Consider the following 22,072-nt stretch of genomic DNA (forward strand, 5'->3'; position numbering starts at 1 on the left):
TATTATTTAAAAAGAATGATAGAACAATTTTGGCTCTAAACAATTAAAAGGGAAAAATTACAAAGATGGATTATTAGGACAACAGAACCCAAAATGAATAATCAGATAATCATGATAACACATCTTAAATTCATTTCAAAAACTTAACTACTTGATGCACTTAAAATATGAGCTCCTCAAAATATGCTAGCTTTCATGTTATTGTATTATTCTCATCTAAGCCAACTTTTCAAGTTTTCAACTTAGATAAACCTTATTTTTACTCAAATTGCCTTTTTAGGTTTTCGATTTGAGCTTTTCTTTTTCTTTTTTTTATTTTTATTCCTTTCTCATTTTTTTCTTCTTTTTTTCCCTTTCTTTCTTTTTTTCCCTTACACATCTTTTTCTCATTTTTCCTCCTTATCTCTTTTTCTCTTTGATCCATTAGTAACATCTCATTCAAAATCTCAAATAATCCAATTACAATATATGCCTTAATTCAATTTATAATTCTCCAATTTGAATATTCATATTTGATTAAAATAGATATTTAAGGGTCGTAATGTAGGTTAGGGTGAGGAGTTATAAAAGAAATAGATAAAATGGTTCAAAATGTATTTAAATGGTAATCAAACCAATGATCATTTCTTTTTATATGGACCACTTTGACATTTTACCCCATTAATTTTTTTCTTTTTCTTTTTTTTTCTTCTTCTTCCTTTTATTTCATTCCTTTTTTTTATTTTTCATTTTTTTAATTTTTTTTAATTTGCACTTTTTTCAAAAAAGATCAAAGCACAAAAGGGCTTTGCTCCTAAAATCATTAAAGGCCTTCATTTTTCATTTTTTATGGACATGTTTTTCAAACTTTACTCTTGAAATCACAAAGGACATTCACTTTTCCCTTCTTTTTTAATGGGCATGTTTTTTAAATTTCCTCCTCAGTGTAGAGGTGATTTTTAGTTAGAGTTTCTTTAAAAAAAAATTTAATAGGCTTAAATGAGGTAGTAAAAGATAATTTTACTTATTCTATGAAAAGTAAAAAAAAGATGATAATTTTTCTTTCAAATATGAATACTTTCAATGAAGAACATTTATTAACTAAAAGCAGGCTAGTGACCAAACTATTACAAAGATCACATATGGTATCACTTTCATCTTTCAATGAGCAAAATTTTTTACTGGATTTGTTTTCTTTTATTTCATAATCCCAATAGATTAACTCATCAATCAAGTCAACATGAATGCTACTTTCAAAATTGAATCCTAAATTGTTATCATGATTATCTTCATATTTATTTGAAGACCTGAATTTGAATAAAATGAAAAATATTAACGAGATGTATTGGCTTAATGAAAGCGAAAAATGAGAGCAATGGAAGAAATGAATGAAAATATATCTTCATATTATTTTATTAAAATAATAATAAATAAATGGCCCATATATAAAAGATTATCCTAATGCCTTTGGGCATAAATGATTGGGAGTTATAATTACATTGGATTGGTTTCGAAGATAACAGTTATTTAGATAATAATACAATTGTTTAGCTCATAGCCTAGTGGGCATGAGTAGACTTATATTTTTTATTCTTGATCCCTTTTATTTTTTTGTGAAAGCTTCATCAATGCTCAACTCGGTCTGCTCTTTTTTAAAAAAATTCAATTTGGTACGAATCTATAAACTTTTGTACCTCATGGTAGAACTGTTCACCTAAGTCAATGGAATGGCCATAAACCCCATTATGGTACTTGTATATTTGATTTGGCACACATCTTCCAAGGTAAGTATGTGAATCCACCAGATGTATCATATCGACCTTATACAAGGCATTAAATGGCTAACTAAAAGGAGTTTTAATTTTTTCCACCCTCTTCTTTACATGATGCCCTTTGTCCTCACTCAGAGCATTAACATTGTGATTGGGCAAGGGGTTGCCGCTAGCATTTGGTGTTGTTATTCAACTTGTATCAAAACTAACCATCCCTTTATTTGATTAGTCTATGCACCTTATGCTTTAAAACAGTGTAATTTTTAATTGAATGCCCAGCGTTTCCAGAATGGTAGTCATAGTGAGCAATAAAATCATATTATTTGAAATAGGGAGATTTAAGTGGTTATACATGGATAGGGATGAGTAAATGATTTTTAATGAATTTTTGAAATAACTCGATATAGATTATGGAGATGGGATCAAAGGTAAGTTTTTCTTTTATATTTCATGGCTTTTGAAAACAATTTATTAGGTTGGTTGAATGGACTAGAGGTTTTGTAATAGGTTAATTATATATGTTGGTAGGCAATCTATATGTTGGTCTATATATGAACGGGTGGGATGATGGTGGAATTGGTTGATATAGGTAAGATGCAATATTCACATTAGCATAATATGTGGGATATACTCATGCTGGATAATGAGGATAATTTCTAAACTATCGTTTTTCGAAACTCATAGCTTAAGTTTCATTTTTTTATTTTTGGGTGCTTTTTTAGTAGTAGAGGACTCTTCTACCTCTAGTTTGCCATTTTTATGGTATTTTTTGTGATTTCACCTGATATTACAATGTCGGTGAAATTTTTTGTTACATTTTCTATTACTTTTTATAATAGAAAGATCTTAAAATACTTACAAATAGCACTGTAATTTTTTTTCAATCAAAAGTGGTTAAACTTATACAGCTATGTCCCTTCACTTTTGGGCATATTGTTTAATTACTCTGTCACCTTTTTTCCATACTTTGTAAGAAAAAGCAATCAAGAGCTAAGTCTATAATGGCGATATTGTTTAATGAAAACAGGGACTAGCTCCTTCTAAAAGTAAATGTGGGTTTTATCAAGCTGAACTTACCATATCACAACAAAACTAAATAAGTTATCTTGAAACACATGAATTTTCAGCTTCTCATTACTGGTGTAGGTTGCTATCTTTCGATAGTATATCGTAACATGTGTGATAGGATATTTTGTACCATCATATATTTTCAAACTCTGAAACTTTAAATTTCAAAAGAATGATAATGTATGGGACTAAACAAAGTCTAGTGAAACCATAAAAATCGATTCTTTCCATAGCTCACAACTTTTCTTTGAGCGTGTTCATTTTTTGATAAGTTTTCAAGTCTTCGAAGGACTTGACCACCTTTATTTTCAATTTCTTTTTATCTTTCAGATCACCCAAATCAGGGACCTAAATTGGTTATAATACTTTCTCTCTAAAGGCTGCATAGATATAACTTTGGAAATACCCTTGTGTGGAGTGGATTGCGTCCCTGGGTATGTGTACGAATATGCCCTAAGGAAGTTTACTTGTGTTCCTTAAGAAGGTTGGCCTTGATAAGGGTTGAATCTTGCACATGACATTTTAGCTAACTTGAAGCTTTTACCATGCTTTTTCCCTTATTCAACTTATTTAGGGCTTCAAGAATCTAGCTCAACTCCCCTTCGAGTTTTTCTTGGGCCCTTTCTATTTTTTCAAGATAATTTGTATTTTCTTACTCCATGACCTTTACTTATGCCCTAGTGTTATACTTGTGGCGAATAGGCTGCTTGGAGTTTTTTTAAGAGGAATCTATCTTTGAACCTTTAACACCATAATTTTATAATTAGAAATGATATGCTCATGTATAATACTTTAATGCATGAATGAAATACACTAATAATATTTGCCACATAACTATCATTGATAAAAGAAATCTCAAATTGAAAATTTATTAAGTCTTAAAACTACATCATAACAAAATCAAAACAATATTCTAAAGTCTTAAACATCAGTTGTAATGTCTCCTAAACATCATTCTAATGCCTCCTTATGAACTTCCTAGCTTGCTAGTAATTGTCTTATGCCTCATCTAGGAAATTAAGCAATCTTTGCCCATGAGTCTTACTAGTTGCACTACTACATGTAATTCTTTCACTTTTTCTTCCATTTTTTATGTTTTGTTTACAATCATGCATAACTGATTGAACAAGTACTTTAAATGTTTTTGTATTTCCATGCATATGTTATTCCATTACTCACTTTGTTCAGCATGTTTTTTTCATTCATTAGTCAAAGCACTTATCTATGTTATGCACTGATTAACCATCTTTTGTAGCATTTGATTGTGTCTTTGCACTCTAGTAATAACCTTTTTTCCTTTTTTTTTTTGCATTTGCTTTCAATAACTCATTTTCTTTTAAGAGTCGGATAAGCTTAAGTGTGACCGATGAATATGTCTTATCTAAATTATTGAATAAAGCATTCCATTGATCTTTTTCTTTGCTAGGGCTCTAGATTTTCTTTTCTTACAGCTTTGAACTTTTTCCAATTTCCTTATTCACTTACTTATTTTCTTGTTCTAGCTCATCTCTCCTAGTTTTGAGTTTTTTTTTTAGTAGTTTCTACCTTTGGTAAAGGATCTTGGGGAGTTGCTTTGTAAAATGGTCAACTCTTCATTTTTAAGGAAGCACAATGTCCTTGCTCTTTTTGCATACCATACAAAATATCAAGAGTAACATTATATATGAGCCTTCCCTAGTTAACCCTGATGATTTGTTTCCATGCCTTTATTATTTTTTTCAATTTTTTCATATGTCTTTTTCTCGATAAAAAAAATTCTCATTGGTTGAGTCCACATGTTTTTGGAATGAATTGCTCACATCCAAACTATCTTCGCACCGTAATTGAAGCATAAGTAACAGCACCCCATAAGCCTAAAAAAAAAACTCAAGGTTGATTCCCATAACTGTACAACACCAAATCATGATGCGTGTACAGTGCTTCGTAAATTATATCTTGGCTATTAAGCCTATAAAGATATGAAACCCATTTGTCTTTCGATTTCACCTTTGACCATGAGCCATAACAAAACTCTTTGATTGGAATATTGGAACGAAGGTATGGTTTACAAAACTTGCTTTCTTCACATTCGATATGACTCTTCATCCACACATAAAGTAATTGTACACACCCATTGAATTGGCCTTTGCCATTTTTGCTACAGTAATTCAAGGATTGGATAGTTTCTACCAGAATAATCATGTTGTATTAACTTTATACTTTATCTTATCAACAAAATCTACCACTGTGACATTGACATATTTGAGGACATTTGAAAACAAATACCAGTCTATATAAAACTATAACTATCGCTGCTATTCCCTAATCATCACTTAAGTGTTCATGAATGAAGTTTCACAGAAAACTCCATGGAGTACCTTTGCTTTCGATTTTTGTCTTAATACATGCATCAACTTCAGGCAAGCTGAGTCCAAATATTTGCACGAGCTTCTTATGATAACTCACATTGTTTGACCAATAGATTTTGGATGGGTTTGGCAAATTAAGGTGAAGTAAGACCATGTGCTATTCAATTGTTGGCACCATATCTGTTTCATTATAGATGAAGCATTTATAAGAAGAATCCCAAAACTACATAATGGCTCTAATTAGATTATAATCCACATTTACTTAAAGCAGTGAAGCTATGTCCCATATCTATTCTTAAATACCTTATGTCTTGTTCTACTCATACGTCTCCAAACATTATTTATGTTAGCCAAGTCATTTTGTTAGAGATTGAAATGAACTCTCTCGGGCAAACAATTACCTTTTTTTTTTAACCTTCCTCTGACTTAATTTTTGATTGATAAGATGATTCATAATGAATTGGTGTAGACTTTGATTGCATTTGGTCTTCTATGGATATAGCCATGAGATTTGGTTTATCAATAACCAATATATGGCAAGTATTTGCTACATGAGAATGATGTAAATGCACAAAGTTAAATATGACAATGAAAATGATGCATAAAGTTAAATGGACAATATGATAATGTAAACAATTGAAATGAAATGATGCAAATGCATAAAGTCAAACATATAAAATAGTTAGATAATCAATATATCACACAAATTATTTCCTTATGTGTTTTAATTTTAGGTTACATTTGTCAAAGGATAGAAATGCCTTATCGTAAAGCAAGCCTCTTAAGTGTGGACTATATACAAGGCTAAGTGATTTTGACCACAAAAGGTCACCAAATTATTTTTACATCATTGTCCATCAGAGACTAGTAAAACTTAACCATTTGGGATAAAGACTTAACCATCATAGACTAGAAAAGCTTAACCATCTTAAAGAGACTTTGTCATTGGACAAAGACTTAACCATTTATTAAATTTTGCTTTATTGAAAATATGTATAATTTTTTCACCATTTGGGTAAAAATTAGAAATACTTTTTCACTTATAAATTTATTAGATAATCATCCATTTGCAATTACTATGAATTTTATCCTCAAAATTTATTTTTTATTTTACAAGTTTTATTTCTAAATTTTTCACCATTTGAGTCGAATTTAGAAATATCTTTCAAATTTTATTTTTAAATTTTTCACCATTTGGGCCAAATTTAAAAATATCTTTTCTAGAATTCAATATAAATTTATTCATCATTTATTTCTTAGAAAGAAAATAATATAACAAATTTTTTTTTAAATTTCACCTAACTTCTTCCATCATTTTAGTTAAATTAAAAAAAAAAGAAGAAAACTTTACACCTAGAACTCTCATAGAAATTCAATTATTTATAATTGTTCTTGAAATTTCATCCTTGGATAATTGTTATTTATTTTCACACAAATTTACAAGTTATATTTTTACTTTTTTATTTGGAAAAGAATACAATTACTTTTATTGAAATTTCATCTAAATTATTCCACAATTTAGGTCCAATTTAGAGATATTCCTCACCTAGAGATTTCTAAGAAAATTTACAATTTGAAATTTCTAATAACCTTATCAATGGATAATTGTGAATTCATTTTCAAAATTTTATTAAATTTATTTATGTTTTTTATTTAATTTATTATTATTGAAATCTTTTCTAAATTTTGTCTTCATTTAGGTCAAATTTAGATTTCTCACCTAGAAATTTTCTACAAATTAGTCATTTATAATTTTTAAGAATTTCATCATTGGATAATAATAATATATTCTCAAGATTTTATTAAAGATTTATTTTATAATTTATTATTATTATTTCTTCTAATTTTTCTTAAAATTTAATCATGCAAAATGTTTCAAAAAAATAAATAAGCAATAAAGTAAATAAATAAATACCATAAAAAATAAAACAAATACAAAAAAAATCGGCTTAGCTCAAGATTTGGCTCAATTGCATAAGCAATTGGTGGCTGAAACAACTTAATCCTAGGCTTGGCTTTACCGGCTCATTAGCAACTCAAAGAAGACAAGTCACGAGTCAAGGTGCTACGGGTCAAGTTAACGTGCGGATCTCCCTTAGGTTGATGTGCAGATCTTGAAATTTTCTTAAAGGCAAAACGACATAATTTTTCTTAAGTATAAAAGCTTCAATTTCTTCTTTTCTTCTTTAGACTTCTTCTGCCCTCTTTCACTTTTCATACTTCCTTTATTTTCTCTCTTTAAACTATATGAATACCGGTTGAATATCAATCGGATTTCAGAGAAAAGACATAAAAAAGTCATCGAAATCTGAAAAATCATGCTAAAAAATTTCATGTTTTATCGAAAAGTTCAAACGATTTCTAAAAATTTTTTTTTTGCAAAACCCTAAATTAGACTTTTGGGCTTTTAGGATCCTTCTAAAAACACTAATTAAACCTAATTAAATTTTCACAACTCCATAACTCAAAAAATAAAATTCTTTATGCCAAAATAATTGTTACTCTAATTGCTCTTTTTTTTTTATGTGCTTTTTCTTTGTTGTGTTTGTTGTGTTTCTGTGTTGATTCTTATGTTTTTTTTGCATAATTTGCAAGTCCTTTTTTTAAGTCAATATACTAGCTTGATTAGTATTTTGATAAAGATCACATTCTTCAAAAAAAGCTTATCTCACTACCGAAATAGGACTTAGTCCTATCTTCAAAACTTTTTATTCAATTTCAATATAAATTATCACTTAATTATCTTTAAGTGATAATTTATATTGAAATTGGCTTTTGGCCATCCATTATCTACCTTCTTTTTTATGAAAATACCTAATCAAATAATATAAAAATTAAAGATAAATTAATAAAAATCAAAGATAAATAAATAAATATAAGATAAAGAAAAAAAACTAATAATAAAATAATTAATAAATAAATGAATAATCAACATAAAATATGTACAAATGGATTAAATAATGATAAAGATAATGAAACATAAAAGCCTAACCTAAAATGAGAAAAAAAAAAAAAGTAAAATATAGGAAACTGTACTTAGATTGATTTGGGCTTAATAAAATTAGGCTCAGTTGATTTGAGGTCAATTGATTTAGGCTCGATCAAATAGAGTGTTTTACACCAAAAAACGAAAAAACACCATGAAAGGAATAAATGACCCAAATGGAAATTGAAAGGAAAAAAGAAGAAAAAATCTAGGAAATTGCATATGAGTATTTCCAGAATCTCTTCAAAAGTCAGAGAAGGCAACATTACTAGGACATACTGGAAATTGTTAAACCTCATGTGACTAATGAAATGAATAGTAGCCTTTTAGCAGAATTCAGAGCTGAGGAGATCTACACAGCTATCAAGCAAATGCATCCCACTAAAGCACCTGGACCTGAAGGCATGCCTGTTTTATTTTTTTTCAAAAATATTGGCACATTTTAGGTTCCGAGATCATTAATTTTTGTTTTGTTAAATGGAAATGAGGACATAGGCAATATTAATAACACAAACATAGTGTTGATCCCTAAAGTTAGACACCCAAAACGCATATCCTATTTTAGACCTATTAGTTTGTGTAATGTCATATACAAGGTTATATCTAAAGTCATTGTCTAATTTAAAGTTATGCTTCTCATTTGCGTAAGTGAACAGTAGAGTGCATTTGTACCTAGAAGGTTGATCATGGATAATGTGCTGGTTGCTTACGAGCTACTTCATACACTCAAAAACAAAAGACAAGGCAAATGAGGTTTTTTTGGCTTTAAAACTTAACATGAGCAAAGCCTATGATTATGTTGAATGGGATTTTTTGATGCTATGATGGCAAAAATGGGATTTCATAGGAAATTGGTGGATTTAGTTATGAGATGTGTTAGATCAGTTTCTTATTATCTTAGTATAAATGAATCTGTGGCTAACAATTTTGTACCAAAAAAGGGATTAAGGCAAGGAGATCCACTATCGCATTACTTGTTCCTAATTTGTTCAAAAAGATTATCTGCTATGATCACAAAGAGCTAAGAGAGAGGACAATTAATAGGAGTTAGAACAAGTCATCAAGGTCCATGAGTCACTCATTTTCTTTTTGCTGATGACAGTCTTTTGTTCGTAAGGGCAAACAGGATGGAAAGTGAAAGGATAAGGGACATGTTAAAGAAATACCAAGAAAGCTTGAGCCAGTTGATCAATTTTGACAAATCCATACTCTTCTTTAGCCGAAACACAATACAGAATCAAATGAATGAAGTCAAAGAAATTTTCAAGGTACATGTGATCACCAACCTAGAGAATTATCTTAAGCTACCAAATATGGTGGGGAAGGGTAAGAAAAAGAGCTTTAGGTGACTTCAAAGATTGGATCAGAAAGAAAATCAATAGATGGAGCCACAAAATGCTATCAAAAGGAGGGAAGGAAATATTTATAAAATAAGTATTAAAGGCGATCCCTTCTTACGTTATGAATTGTTTTAATTTACCTAAGTCTTTATGTCAGGAAATAAACAACATTCTCAGCACTTATTGGTGGCCTAATGATAGTGAGGGTAAATGAATCCACTGGTTAAGCTGGAGAAAGATGAGCAAACCAAAAAGTGAAAAGGAAATGGGCTTCTGTGACATTCATGATTTCAATACCACTCTACTTTACAAGCAAGGTTGGAGGCTACTTCAAACAATAAATTCTCTGGCTTATCGTGTTTTGAAAGGGAAATATTTTTCACTTAGGGACCTTTTGAAAGCTGTGCTTAGGCATAATTCCTCCCTCACTTGGCTTAGTATTTAGGACCTTTTGACACTTTTGAAAAGAGGACTTCATTAGAGGGTGGGTACAGGAGAAAACATAAAAGTTTGGACTGATAAATGGGTGGCAGTATAGGGTGTGTTAAGATGTGTAGAACCTAGGGAAGAGGTGAATGAAAACATGTACGTATGTGACCTGTTGATACTGAAACAAAGTGTTGGAAAAAATAACTGGTCTACCACAGGTTCAATGAGGATGAAATGGATACCATATGTGCCATTCCAATTGGGACACAAAACCAGTTGGACAACAATTATGGGATTTATTCTATAAAGAGTGGAAATCGACTGCTACAAGAAAACTTGAAAGAAGGAAATGATGGACAACACATAACCGAATGAAAGAGAACCAAATGGAGGAGGCTATAGAGAATAACGATCCCAAGTAAGGTAAAAGTATTTTCGTGGAGAATGATTCATGCGATTCTACCAGTAAAGGAAAAATTGTTGAAAAAGAGGATCACTGAAGAGAGAAGTTGCCCAAGGTGTAACTATAAAGAGGAGTCAGTTGTTCATGCCATACAAGACTGCTCTACAGCACAATAAATTTGGTTTCAAACGAGATTCGTATGGGAAGATTTAGGGCAGAACGTAGCATAATGGGCATCAAAGATGAAAGAAAAACTTAATAATGAAAATCTGGGAAAGTTTTTTATTGTAGCATGGGTTATATGGAGTAACAGGAATGAGAAAATACACGGTGGTACAGCGCGTAGCCTACAACAAGCTGTGGATTATGCAATCAGCTACTGGGAGGACAACAAAGCTGCCCAAATGACAAGTGAGTGGCCCTACGAAAATAGAAGTGCAAGCTGGATGGCACCTCATGATGGGGATCTTAACAAGGCAACAAGAATATGAGGTGTAGAGGTGATTGCAAGAGATTACGAGAGGGAAATTCTGGGAGCATTAGCAGCTAAATTGTATGATGTGCGAGACGCATGGATGGCAAAAAGCAAGGCAATAGTTAGAGCTCTGCAACTAGCGAAATATCTGGGTTTTATAAAGATCCAACTGGAAGGCGATGCTCTAGGAATAGTCAAGAAACTTAAGGGCATTGACATGGACCTCTCATTTTGTGGAATAATCTTAGATGAAGCACCATCGATAATAGGAATATGCAAAGCTGTGTTGTTTCTCATCTTATGCGTGAGGGTAATATGGCAGCTCATAAACTAGCAAAATATGGGTAGTAAATTGAAACTGATGTGATCTGGAACGAAAAATATCCTAGTTTCTTGTCATATATTGCAGACATCCTAATTTGTGGAGTTCTACGTGTTTTTGTTAATTAAAAAAATAAATAACAAAAAAAATAAAAAAAGAAAATAAGTGGTTAAATTTGTATAGAGCTATGCGTGTAAATTGCAGAGGTTGAATTAGACTTAAAATCTTAAAGGAATATTTAAAAGGAATCAAAATCTTTTTTGGATAAGGATCCTTTTGATCATAATCCTATAAATACAGACTTAATCAAGCCTCGAAAATCACACAAAAAACACAAAAAAGCATAAAAGTACACATAAAAGGGCAAAAAAAAATATGGCAAAAGATAGAGAGATCAGTAAAATAAAAAAAATTAAAGATTTTTTTTGAAAAAATTGAGAAAATTTTTAGATTACGGTGAATTTTTTCAGATTTCGGTGAAAATTCTAGTGACATTTGAATTTTTTGGTGAGTTTTCTAGAATTTGTTGAAGATTTCAGTGAAAATTAAATTTTTTGGTAACTTTCGACGAATCAACCCAGATTTCGATGTGAATTTCCAAAATTTGATGTAGATTTAATCAGTGTTCTTTGTGTTTTAGAGAAAGGGAGAAAAAAAGAAGATGAGAGAAAGAAGGGAAGAAAAAATCTAAAGAAAAAAAAAGTTTTGGCTTATTTATACTCTATTGAAATAACATTGTTTTAGAGGTTAAACGGCCTCAAGATTCGCATGTTTTGCCTCATGGGTAACCCAACCGCTGACCCATTTTCGACCTACATCCTTGTCTTTGGCTCGAGTCGAGCTGAGTCATGAGCCGAACTGTTCCAGCTATTTCCTTTCTTTGCAATCGAGCCGTTTCAATCGTTGAGCCGAGCTATTTCTATTTTGGTTTAATTAATTTAATTAATTTATTTTATTTTATTTTATTTATTTTTAAAGTATTTTTGCATGATTATTTTAAGAAAAAATAAAAAATATAAAACAAAATATTTTTTTAAGAATAAATACTAATTATCAAATGATAAAATTTTTAAAAATTTTAAATAGTAAATTTTTATAAAATTCATAGGTAAGAAATTTGTTTTAAAATTTGTCACAAATGATGAAATGATTTAGATAAAATTTTAATAATAATAATTAATGTTTATTTTCAATTTAAAAAGAGAAAAAAATAAAAATTTTAGAATTAAATACTAATTACCCATGGATAAGACTTTTAGAAATTTCAAATGACAAATTTTCTAAGAAATCTCTAGATAAGAAATTTTTTAAAATTTTATTTCAAATGGTAAAACACTTATGAAATTTCAATAAAAGTAATTGTATTCTTTTTCAAATAAAAATTTTTGGTTAAAAATATTTGACAATTATCCAAGGATGAGAATTTTAGAAATTTCAAATGGTAAATCTCATAAGAAATCTCTAGATGATAATTTTTTTTTAAATTTATCCCAAATGGTGGAAGAATTTAAATGAAACTTCAAAAAAAAATAATTGTCATATTATTTTCTTTTTAAAAAAAAAGAATTTCTAAATAGACCAAATTGATGAAAAATTTAAAAATAAAAAAAATTTTAAATTGGCCCAAATGATAAAAAATTTAGAAATAAAACTTGTAAAATAAAAATAAATTTTCATGATGAAATTCTTAATAATTGCAAATGGTTGATTATCTAAAAAAATTTTAGTTGAGAATATATTTTTAATTTTGGCCTAAATAATAGATGAATTAGATATATTTTCAATAAAAAAATCAAAATAAAAATGATTAAACCTTTTTTTTTTATAACGGAATCTATTTAAGAAAACAAATGAGATTGTTGAATACTCTTAAGGTATGAAAGTATTTTTAAGAATTCTATCAAATTGATAAAAAATCTTAAAAGTTATTTTTAATATTCAATATTAAAATTTAAAACCATTATAATCAAGACTTTATGATAATTTAAAATAAAATGATATCGTCCTTTAAATAAATATATAGGGGTGCTATAACATTTTTTATGTGTAACCAAACTCCAAATCATATTTTGATTAGTAAATCAGAACATATTTTTTAAGATACTTTTAGTCAAGCTTATGAGCTCCTTAAAAAGATAAATTTATTAAATAATCAATCACGCATAATCAATAAAAATTAATAGTGATTCATCTTATTAAATTTAGTTATAAATTTTTAAATTTATATGTTATGACATATATAATTACTTAAAATTATAACAGAATACATTATTAGTAATCAATGGATTATTTTTTTAAAAAAAATCAAACATGGAATATATTAGAGAATAATGATCTGCTAAAACCATAAGGGCTTCCACTTTATTGAATGAGAGACAAATCATTACCAAGCATTGCGTGGCACCAACCCCATTATCAAGCCATTTATCCTCTTCCTCTGGAACATGCTTATTCCAAAACTTCATTTTAAGCTGTCATTTTCTATTTCTCACAAACAACTGTCATGTGGCACCAATCCCACGTCGAAGAGATGGAAATGATTTTGGTTTATAAGTCAAGATTTTTTTTTCTTTGTATTGAAAACATGGTGCAACGAGTTATATAAAAATTTATTTAATTTTTTATTGACGTAAGAGATATTAAAATGGATATAAGTTTGTATTGTAATGGAATTTTTTTTTTACAAGTGAAAAAATTAATGCAATAATACGTTACACACTTAGATAGAAAAATATCACAAATTTCACTTTAGTTTTGAGATATCTTGGTTTTAGATTTATAAATTTATGAATTTTTTTTCTATCTGATATACATATCTTTTAAATTGAAAAAGTGAGGTCTATGTAATTATCTAACTGTTTCTTAGTCCTTCTTAGTCAACCCAAATCAATTTCCTCTTATTTTTCTCCATTTTTTATTGACTAACAAGCAACCATCAACACACCCTATTTTATTTCCGCCTCATTTCTTTGATTTAGTACTTTTTTTTTTCAATTAATCAATTTAATTCGATATTCTAAGTCTTTTAATAATAAATACATGATTTTGTAAAAAATAATAAATAATGATTAATTATGTAAAAACATATTCATTGACAAAACAATATACAATTTTTGTCGTGTATACAATTTATACGCTATATTTATGCGCTCTTTTTCTTACCAAGATCGGTAAGTTAAAAAAGTTTAACAGTGGGCTTAAAGTTAGAGTGTTCAACTGCTTAAACTGGAAGCTCTTAAACTTACCTGTCATGTCTTGTGGACAAAAAGCTACTCACTTCCGCGTTCTCTAACTTTCTCTCTCATTATCTTAGTCTTCTCTGCCTGTCACAGATCTTGAGCCAAAGTCAAGAACAAAAAAGAGTCCTAAAATCCGAAAGAACATTTTATTTTTTGCATCAAAGAAATGGCTAATCTTTTCTTGTTCATTACTAGATCCTTCGTCAAGCTAAGTTCTTTCAGCATTTTGCTTCTATTTTTGCTCTCTAGCTCAAGTTTCACTGCAACAGGTTAGCAGAATCTTTATCTTTCTTTGTTTAAAATGTTTGCAGAGTTGGAATCTTTGGTTGGTTTTTGTTTAAAAAAATTGGTTCTTTCTTTCTTTTTTTTTTTTTTTTGCATTCTTTGATGAATTTGGTAAATGGGGTTTCTTCAATTATATGAAAGCTCTTTCTTTTCTTGTTTTTTAAGTTATTTTTGATGTTTATGTTAATGGTTTTTGTTGGATTGTCTGGGATTTAGCTCTATAAATTTATATTTCCGTAATGGGCCATGAATTTTCTATGTAGAATTATATTCTGTAGTTTCAGTTCAGAGAGCTTTGCTTTGTTAAGTATATAAAAAAAATGACAAGAAGAACGGGTTCTTTTTTATTCTTACTTTCAAATGTTTTTCCTTTTAGACTAATGAATTTGCAAAGAAATATGTATCTCTTTTATGAACAAGATAAGTTGTAAAACTCAATTAACTGTGGTTAAAAAATGATTATCATAAGATTGGAATGTTAAGGAAAATTCGGCAATTAATGATTTTATTTGAGTAATTAATGGTTTATAGATAGTCTTCAATTTAGATTATAACCTTCCCTTGCCTTGAAGAAACTTAATATGTCTTAGCATCAATCCAAAGTTTGTGTAATACACCAATTCCCATGTCAACGAATGCCATTATTGATGTGAAAGGCTGTGATTAGCACAAGTTTTTGTGGTGTCATTGTTTTGTTATTTACCCAGTATTATTGCTTTAGTCTGAATATGAACTTCTGAACCTTGGACCTCTTCCTGTTTCTGACTAGTTATTATCTGATATCAATATCCTGCTTCATTTCTTAATGTAGGATTAGGTGTTTGAAATTTTTTTTTTTTTTGTTAATTCTTGTTTTTACTCATGGTCAGAAGCCTATGATCCTCTGGACCCAAATGGAAATATCACAATCAAGTGGGATATAATGAGCTGGACTCCTGATGGCTATCTTGTAAGTATTGTTTCATTTATATTACTTACTACATGCAGAAGTTTGTGTATGCAAAAATTTAGGATTTGATAATGTAGCTATCTAGCATTGCTATGACAAAGGAAGAAGCCTAGAATCACTTCCCTGGTGGTACACTTGCTTTGTGTTTTCAAAATTGTTTTAAACTAATGCTGCTAACACTGAATATCATTCAATAGGTAGAACTAAAACTTTGCTTTCACTTAAGATAGACAAATGAAGAACAAATAGTTTGCAGAATGGTTATCATTTTGCCTTAAGCATGATTTACCTTTTTGTCCCCATTGGCTGAAAATGTGATTAACTTCTCAATGAAATGGGCAGGCAGTTGTCACACTCTATAATTTCCAGCAATATCGTCATATCCAAGCACCAGGGTGGACATTAGGATGGAAATGGGCTAAGAAAGAGGTGATTTGGAGCATGATGGGAGCGCAAACAACTGAACAAGGGGATTGTTCAAGATTCAAAGGGAACATTCCACATTGCTGTAAGAAGGACCCAACAGTTGTGGATTTATTGCCAGGAACTCCTTACAATCAGCAGATTGCAAATTGCTGTAAAGGGGGAGTGCTGAACTCATGGGTGCAAGATCCAGCCACTGCAGCAAGCTCATTCCAGGTGAGTGTGGGTCAAGCCGGAACCACGAATAAGACAGTTAGGGTTCCTAGAAACTTCACTTTGAAGGCACCGGGGCCTGGTTATACTTGTGGACCAGCAAAAATCGTGAAACCCAGTAGATTTGTTACTCCGGACAAAAGAAGAGTCACACAAGCTTTGAGTAAGTTGCTTGATTAAGATCTAGAATGCTATGTATTTATTCATATTCTTTTAGCTAATCTGCATGTCATGTTTCTCATCATCACTCAACTTTGCAAAAATGGCATTCTAAACTATGCTGCAATTGGCTGAAATTGTTATTATAGCTGACTTATTACAGAAAGATGTCCTCAGTGGATATTGTTTTTCTTTCTGGACATCATTTTATTGACATACGGCTTCTTATAATTGATAGATTGTGCTTGTTAATTGCTTTTCACCAAGAAGTTTTTGGAAACAAATTGTCTCACCTGCTAAATAATTTGAACTTGTATCAGTATAGATGGTTGTAATTGACACTACTTTATGACAGTGACATGGAATGTTACATGCACATATTCACAATTCCTAGCTCAGAAAGCACCCAGTTGTTGTGTCTCGCTCTCATCCTTCTATAATGACACCATAGTACCTTGCCCTCAATGTGCTTGTGGCTGCCAAAATACTTCTCAGCCTGGGAGCTGTATAGAGTAAGTTCTCTCAGCCAAAAAGATAATACTTATTGTCAGAGTTTATGTTACTTGGAGATGATTTTTATCTTATTTGTTTATTGCTTCCTAATGCATTTGTTGCTAATATGCAGTCCAAAAGCTCCACATTTAGCATCAGTTGTTCCAAGTACAGGGAAGAATAGCTATACACCTTTGGTCCAATGTACAAGCCATATGTGTCCGGTCAGAATTCATTGGCATGTTAAGCTTAACTACAAGGAGTACTGGCGGGTTAAGATTACAATTACTAATTTCAATTACAATATGAACTACACGCAGTGGAACTTAGTTGTGCAACATCCCAACTTTGACAATCTGACTCAGATTTTCAGCTTCAACTACAAGTCTTTAACTCCATATACAGCAATAAGTAAGCTCAACCAATCATGGTCGTGTTCTGTATGTTATCAAGTGTGGAATGATAGTTTAGATAAAACTCATCTCTGTATTCTCTGTAATGGGAGGAATGGGATTTAAAAGCATATGCAAGGTTGGTAAAATAATTCAGGAAAAGAAAACATTTAGGGAGAGATGGTCTATTCATGATTTGGATCACCTCGTGCATGAAATCTGTAAATCAGTTCTTAATTTCTGGTCAATATTGTTGTTTTGGGGTAATATATAGCAGCAAATGTTACATGTAAATAGGAAATATACTAATTTTCCCTTGGCTTCGTAACTGTTGAAGAATGAAAGTTAAATATTCAAATTTTCTTTTAAAAAATGCTACAAACATGTTAACATTTGCTTGTTTATTTTATTCAACAGATGATACTGCCATGTTATGGGGTGTTAAATTCTACAATGATTTGCTTTCCCAAGCTGGTCCACTTGGTAATGTGCAGTCAGAGCTGCTTTTCCGAAAGGATAAAGCAACTTTTACTTTTGAGAAGGGTTGGGCTTTCCCAAGAAGGATCTACTTCAATGGAGATAATTGTGTTATGCCACCTCCTGATGCCTATCCTTGGTTGCCTAATGCCAGTTCCCAACAGCTTATCTCCATACTCACTCTGTCAATGGTGCTCTTGGCAGCAATCGCATTTTTGTTTGGATATGCATAAACTTCAGTCATTTTATACTGCAAACTCTGGTATGCTTCCATTTTTGACTGAATCAGTTTAACTCTAGAACATATGACTGGCACAGCGGGAAGTTCCCATGTTTGTTGTAGTGACGCCAGGCAGTTCAAGCGAGTCTAGGTGCAGTGGTTTCTTTTTAATGTATGGTCAGCGAATTCACTATGATTTGATCACTTGTGCTGTTGTAAACTTGTTCATTTCTGTTCTTAGCCATCTTGAGAGTAGAATTTCCACGATATTTTATTACAGTTGTAACAAAAATAAGTCATTAACAGAGAAATTTTAGCTAATTTATGCTTGCAGTTATACAGTGCTTTGTTTTTGTTATAAATCTTCTACTTATTATGTTAGTTTCATGATCTAGTGGGCATCATGGACTAAAATTAAATGCATATTGATAAGGTGAATCGCTAGCAAAAGAGATAGGCATTTCATTATGGCGCATTACTTACATAGTAATGAAAAACTGATCTGTGATGCATCTTAAGCAGAAAGATCCCTTAGGGGCTGGGTGATAGGAAAAGGTGAACTATGGTGAAGCATCTATTTTACGCCATTGCAATACAGGAAACTATAAGAAATTCCTTAACGTATTTGTTATATGAAGGCCAAAAAAAACATGAATATATTTGTTATGAAGAGAGTACCGTGTGTATCTGCTAGCCAATACGGATCCATCCAGCTAGAATTTTTGTTACAAAATGCCTACTGATTCGTTTAAAGAAATTTGAATTTGTATTCTCTCTTCTCCCTGTTATCTCGGGTAAAATCTTCCCAATCCAAATCTCTCAATTCTAGTTCCCCGCCATTTCGTACTCCATGGTAAACAATTAATCACCAAAAAGCCACTAATAATAAAAGCATTGCAGCAATGAATGTTGTGATGGAGAATGGGTCTTGATTGGCAGAATTTGGTAGAAATGGGTATGTATCAGGTGGAGGTAGCATGCATTCATCACCATTGAAATAGACTTTCCTTGGAAATGCCCATCCCTGCTTGAAAGTGAAGGTGTCCTTGTCCTTTTGAAGGAGCACCTCTGACTGAACATTTCCAAATGGCCCTGCTTCCATCAACAGGTCATTGTAGTACTTCATGCCATAGAAAATCCCTGTATCATCTGCACATGAACGAACAGCCTGATTAAGTATCTGATTATAATCTGACTGTACTGAGAAATGCAAGCAAAAAATCATTCAGTACTTACTGATTGACTCATACGGAACCAGAGGTTTGTAATCAAAGCTGAAAACTTGTGTCACATTATTAAGATTGGGGTGCTGGACAACGAGGCTCCAAAGGGTGTAGTTCATCCTGTAGTTGAAGTTGGTGATTGAAACCTTAACACGCCAGTATTCCTTGTAGTTGAGCTTGACATGCCAGTGCACCCGAACTGGGCACATGTGGTGTGTGCATTTAAGCAATGGAGCATTATCTTTCCTTGGAGTGTTTACTCCCACCATTTTTAGAATTTTGGAATCACTCCTGCATCATCATTCAAAGTTTTCGATGCTTATGCTCTCTGATAAGCAAATCAAGATAAAGTATTAGAAATGACAGCTTAATTGACGCAGCTGATTTTGTTCTGGCATCCACAAGCACAAGATGGGCAAGGGGTGATGGTTTCATTGTAGAAAGATGAGAAAGAGACACAACAATTCGGGTTTTTCCTGGCTAGAAACTGTGAATAAGTGCAAGTCACGTTCCATGTCACTGCATAGAACATTAGAAATGATTAATCACTGTAAATTTGGATCATGTCATTTTGTTAGGGATATCACTGTGATCGCATCAGTATTATGTCTACTCTTACTAAACAATCCTCCATAAATTAAGATAAGTCTAGATCATGTGATCAGCTAAAAGAACTTACTGAGGGCCTGAGTTTTTCTGCGACGATCAGGGGTGAGAAAAGTGGTGGAAGGCACAACCTTTGCAGGACCACAAGTGTATCCTGGTCCCGGACCGAGCAAAGTGAAGTTCTTGGGAAGTTTCACCGTCTTGTTTGAAGTACCGGCTAATCCAACACTCACTTGGAAAGCTGAGATAGCAGCTTGAGGATCTTGACCCCATGCTGGAAGCACTCCACCTTTGCAGCAATTGGTGAATTGTTGGTTGTAGGGAACACCTGGGAGGAGGTCTACAACTGTGGAGGTTTTCTTGCAGCAGTGAGGTATGTTTCCTTTGAACTTGGAGCAGTCACCTTGCTCAGTTGTTTGAGCCCCTACCATGGACCATATCACTTCTTTCTTAGCCCATGTCCACCCCAAAGTCCAACCAGGACTAATGATGTGCCGATACATTTGAAAATTGTTAATTGTTACAACAGCCTGGAAAAGTGTCGTTGGCACCAGATTATCGGTAAAACTTACATGATTCTGAATAAGATCAGAACCTTGGATAATGAAATAATTTATCAGTTTAGTCTCTTTGTAAATGAATTCTAACAGATAAAATGAAGAATTTTCTTTTAATATCTTGATGAGAGTGGATCATTGATGATTCAACTTACTTTTGTTTGATCAATATTCAGCACTTACCACGTATCCATCTGGCGTCCAAGAGACAATATCCCATTTGATTGTTACATTTCCGTTCGGATCCAATGGATCATATGCAGCTGCAACCATAAAACAAAGAAATTAAATGCAAGGCGATTGAATAAACAGAAATGAACCAATTACCAAGAAAAAGCTCGAGGAACTGCATATAAATGTTCACCTGCATGACAAAAGAGCACAAAAAGAAACAAACCCGAGACGATAAATCTCATCTCCACTGACTTGTAGTAATGGCAGGAGTTAGCTTCTGATTTTAATCAATATTCCGAAATTTGGGTTACGGAGATTGCTGAATGCAAACTACTCTTATGAGTTTGCTTCAACAAAGAAATGGAACTGCAATGGCTATCATAAGTACGAGGCAATGTCGGTTGTGTTGTATGACAGTATGAGTGTTAAGAAAGATAAATAATAAATTTCCACATTTCCAATATTGGAATTATCTAGAGTTTGGAGGATGTCTTACCAACTGGTTGTTAAGTACTTGTATTGTGTGTTATAGTTATATATATATATATATATATATCCCTCTAAGCTTTCTGGTTTTTTTGCTTTCCATAACTTGAAGCAACTGCTAGGTTGTGACTAAGCGGGAGACTTAAAGAGTTGTCTGAGCACAAACATCTCAACGGCCCCATTGAGCCTTGATGGTGACTTTGACAAGTTTTTAACAAAACAAGTTACTTCCAGAAGCCTGGTTCTGTTTTCTAAGAAACTGATCAAATCTTTTTTTTTTCCAATCTATTACATGTAAATCTCTGGTACAGGTCAAAGGATGGTTGACTTAATGACAAAGAAAATGTGTTTATTTTTTTATTGTCTGAGTTCGAATTTACTAAAAAATTATAACAACTAAAAAAATAATTTTTCATGAATATATTAGACCAATGCAAATAAATCCGTTTGAATCAGCCTAATGAAGGAAAGGAGCCCAAAATCCCTTACTGCTAAATAAAAAAAAATCACTAGCATAGGCCTGTAGGGCACTTAAGTTTGGACTGCATGCCCTGGTAAGAACTCGTGATTAAGCTCTGCCTTGTTGCGGTTTAGTCCAAAATTCGTAGGAATGAAAATTAATGGTCAAAAGCATCGTATTAATGAAGAACAGTCTTAGCTTTTGAATCACAATTGCCCTTGTTTACAAATGTACTAGTAATCTATACTAGAAAATCTACCCTGCTATGCCTGGCTTAGCAAAAATTTTTTTTTTATTTTGATAAAATATAATTCTTTTAATTTAACAATAAACAAAAAATTAAATTTTTTTAGTATTTTGTTGGTTTTTTAATTTTAATTTTTGGAAAATATAATTTTTTTAAAAAAAAATAAAAAACTCATACTATAATTGTCTTAGTCAATTGCAATTCGAGGTGTTGGATTTTATTATAAATAAGGGGATTGCTTTAAAATAATTGTATAGATTAAATCCAAACCCAACAACACTTATTAATGACAATCCAATTTATTAATACAATATTTACTTATTACTATTGATCAATTATCAAATTCAA

General features: G+C 31.4%; 2 protein-coding genes across 2 annotated transcripts; one reads left to right on the forward strand and one right to left on the reverse strand.

Moving 5' to 3' along the window:
* The first annotated feature begins 14,349 nt into the window (after window positions 1-14,349).
* Window positions 14,350-18,308, forward strand: LOC111305691 (protein COBRA-like). Its single transcript, XM_022903419.2, has 6 exons — window positions 14,350-14,630; window positions 15,516-15,595; window positions 15,938-16,394; window positions 16,746-16,902; window positions 17,016-17,293; window positions 17,692-18,308. Exons 1-6 carry the CDS (start codon window positions 14,528-14,530, stop codon window positions 17,982-17,984), a joined length of 1,368 nt encoding a protein of 455 aa, XP_022759154.2. The 5' UTR covers window positions 14,350-14,527; the 3' UTR covers window positions 17,985-18,308.
* Window positions 18,309-18,432: 124 nt separating this feature from the next.
* LOC111305692 (COBRA-like protein 4) lies at window positions 18,433-21,008 on the reverse strand. The gene is made up of 6 exons (XM_022903420.2): window positions 20,722-21,008; window positions 20,541-20,620; window positions 19,874-20,330; window positions 19,566-19,713; window positions 19,208-19,485; window positions 18,433-19,120 (listed from the first exon to the last, which is right to left on the reverse strand). The coding sequence occupies exons 1-6, from the start codon at window positions 20,771-20,773 to the stop codon at window positions 18,837-18,839; spliced, it is 1,299 nt and encodes a 432-aa protein (XP_022759155.2). The 5' UTR covers window positions 20,774-21,008; the 3' UTR covers window positions 18,433-18,836.
* Window positions 21,009-22,072: the final 1,064 nt, after the last annotated feature.

The sequence above is a fragment of the Durio zibethinus genome, chromosome 21, assembly GCF_047325235.1.
Source record: "Durio zibethinus cultivar Kanyao isolate XHJ-2024 chromosome 21, ASM4732523v1, whole genome shotgun sequence".
In the NCBI taxonomy this organism is placed as follows: Eukaryota; Viridiplantae; Streptophyta; class Magnoliopsida; order Malvales; family Malvaceae; genus Durio; species Durio zibethinus.

Bases quoted from the DNA above. Each gene is read 5' to 3' on its own strand.
- LOC111305691 (XM_022903419.2), top strand. From the start codon at position 14,528: ATGGCTAATCTTTTCTTGTTCATTACTAGATCCTTCGTCAAGCTAAGT. The intron at 16,395-16,745 runs GTAAGTTGCTTG...ACTTTATGACAG, and splicing joins AAGAGTCACACAAGCTTTGA to TGACATGGAATGTTACATGC. The intron at 16,903-17,015 runs GTAAGTTCTCTC...GCTAATATGCAG, and splicing joins CAGCCTGGGAGCTGTATAGA to TCCAAAAGCTCCACATTTAG.
- LOC111305692 (XM_022903420.2), bottom strand. From the start codon at position 20,773: ATGAGATTTATCGTCTCGGGTTTGTTTCTTTTTGTGCTCTTTTGTCAT. The intron at 20,621-20,721 runs GTGAACATTTAT...TTATGGTTGCAG, and splicing joins TGTGCTCTTTTGTCATGCAG to CTGCATATGATCCATTGGAT. The intron at 20,331-20,540 runs GTAAGTGCTGAA...ACACTTTTCCAG, and splicing joins GGACGCCAGATGGATACGTG to GCTGTTGTAACAATTAACAA.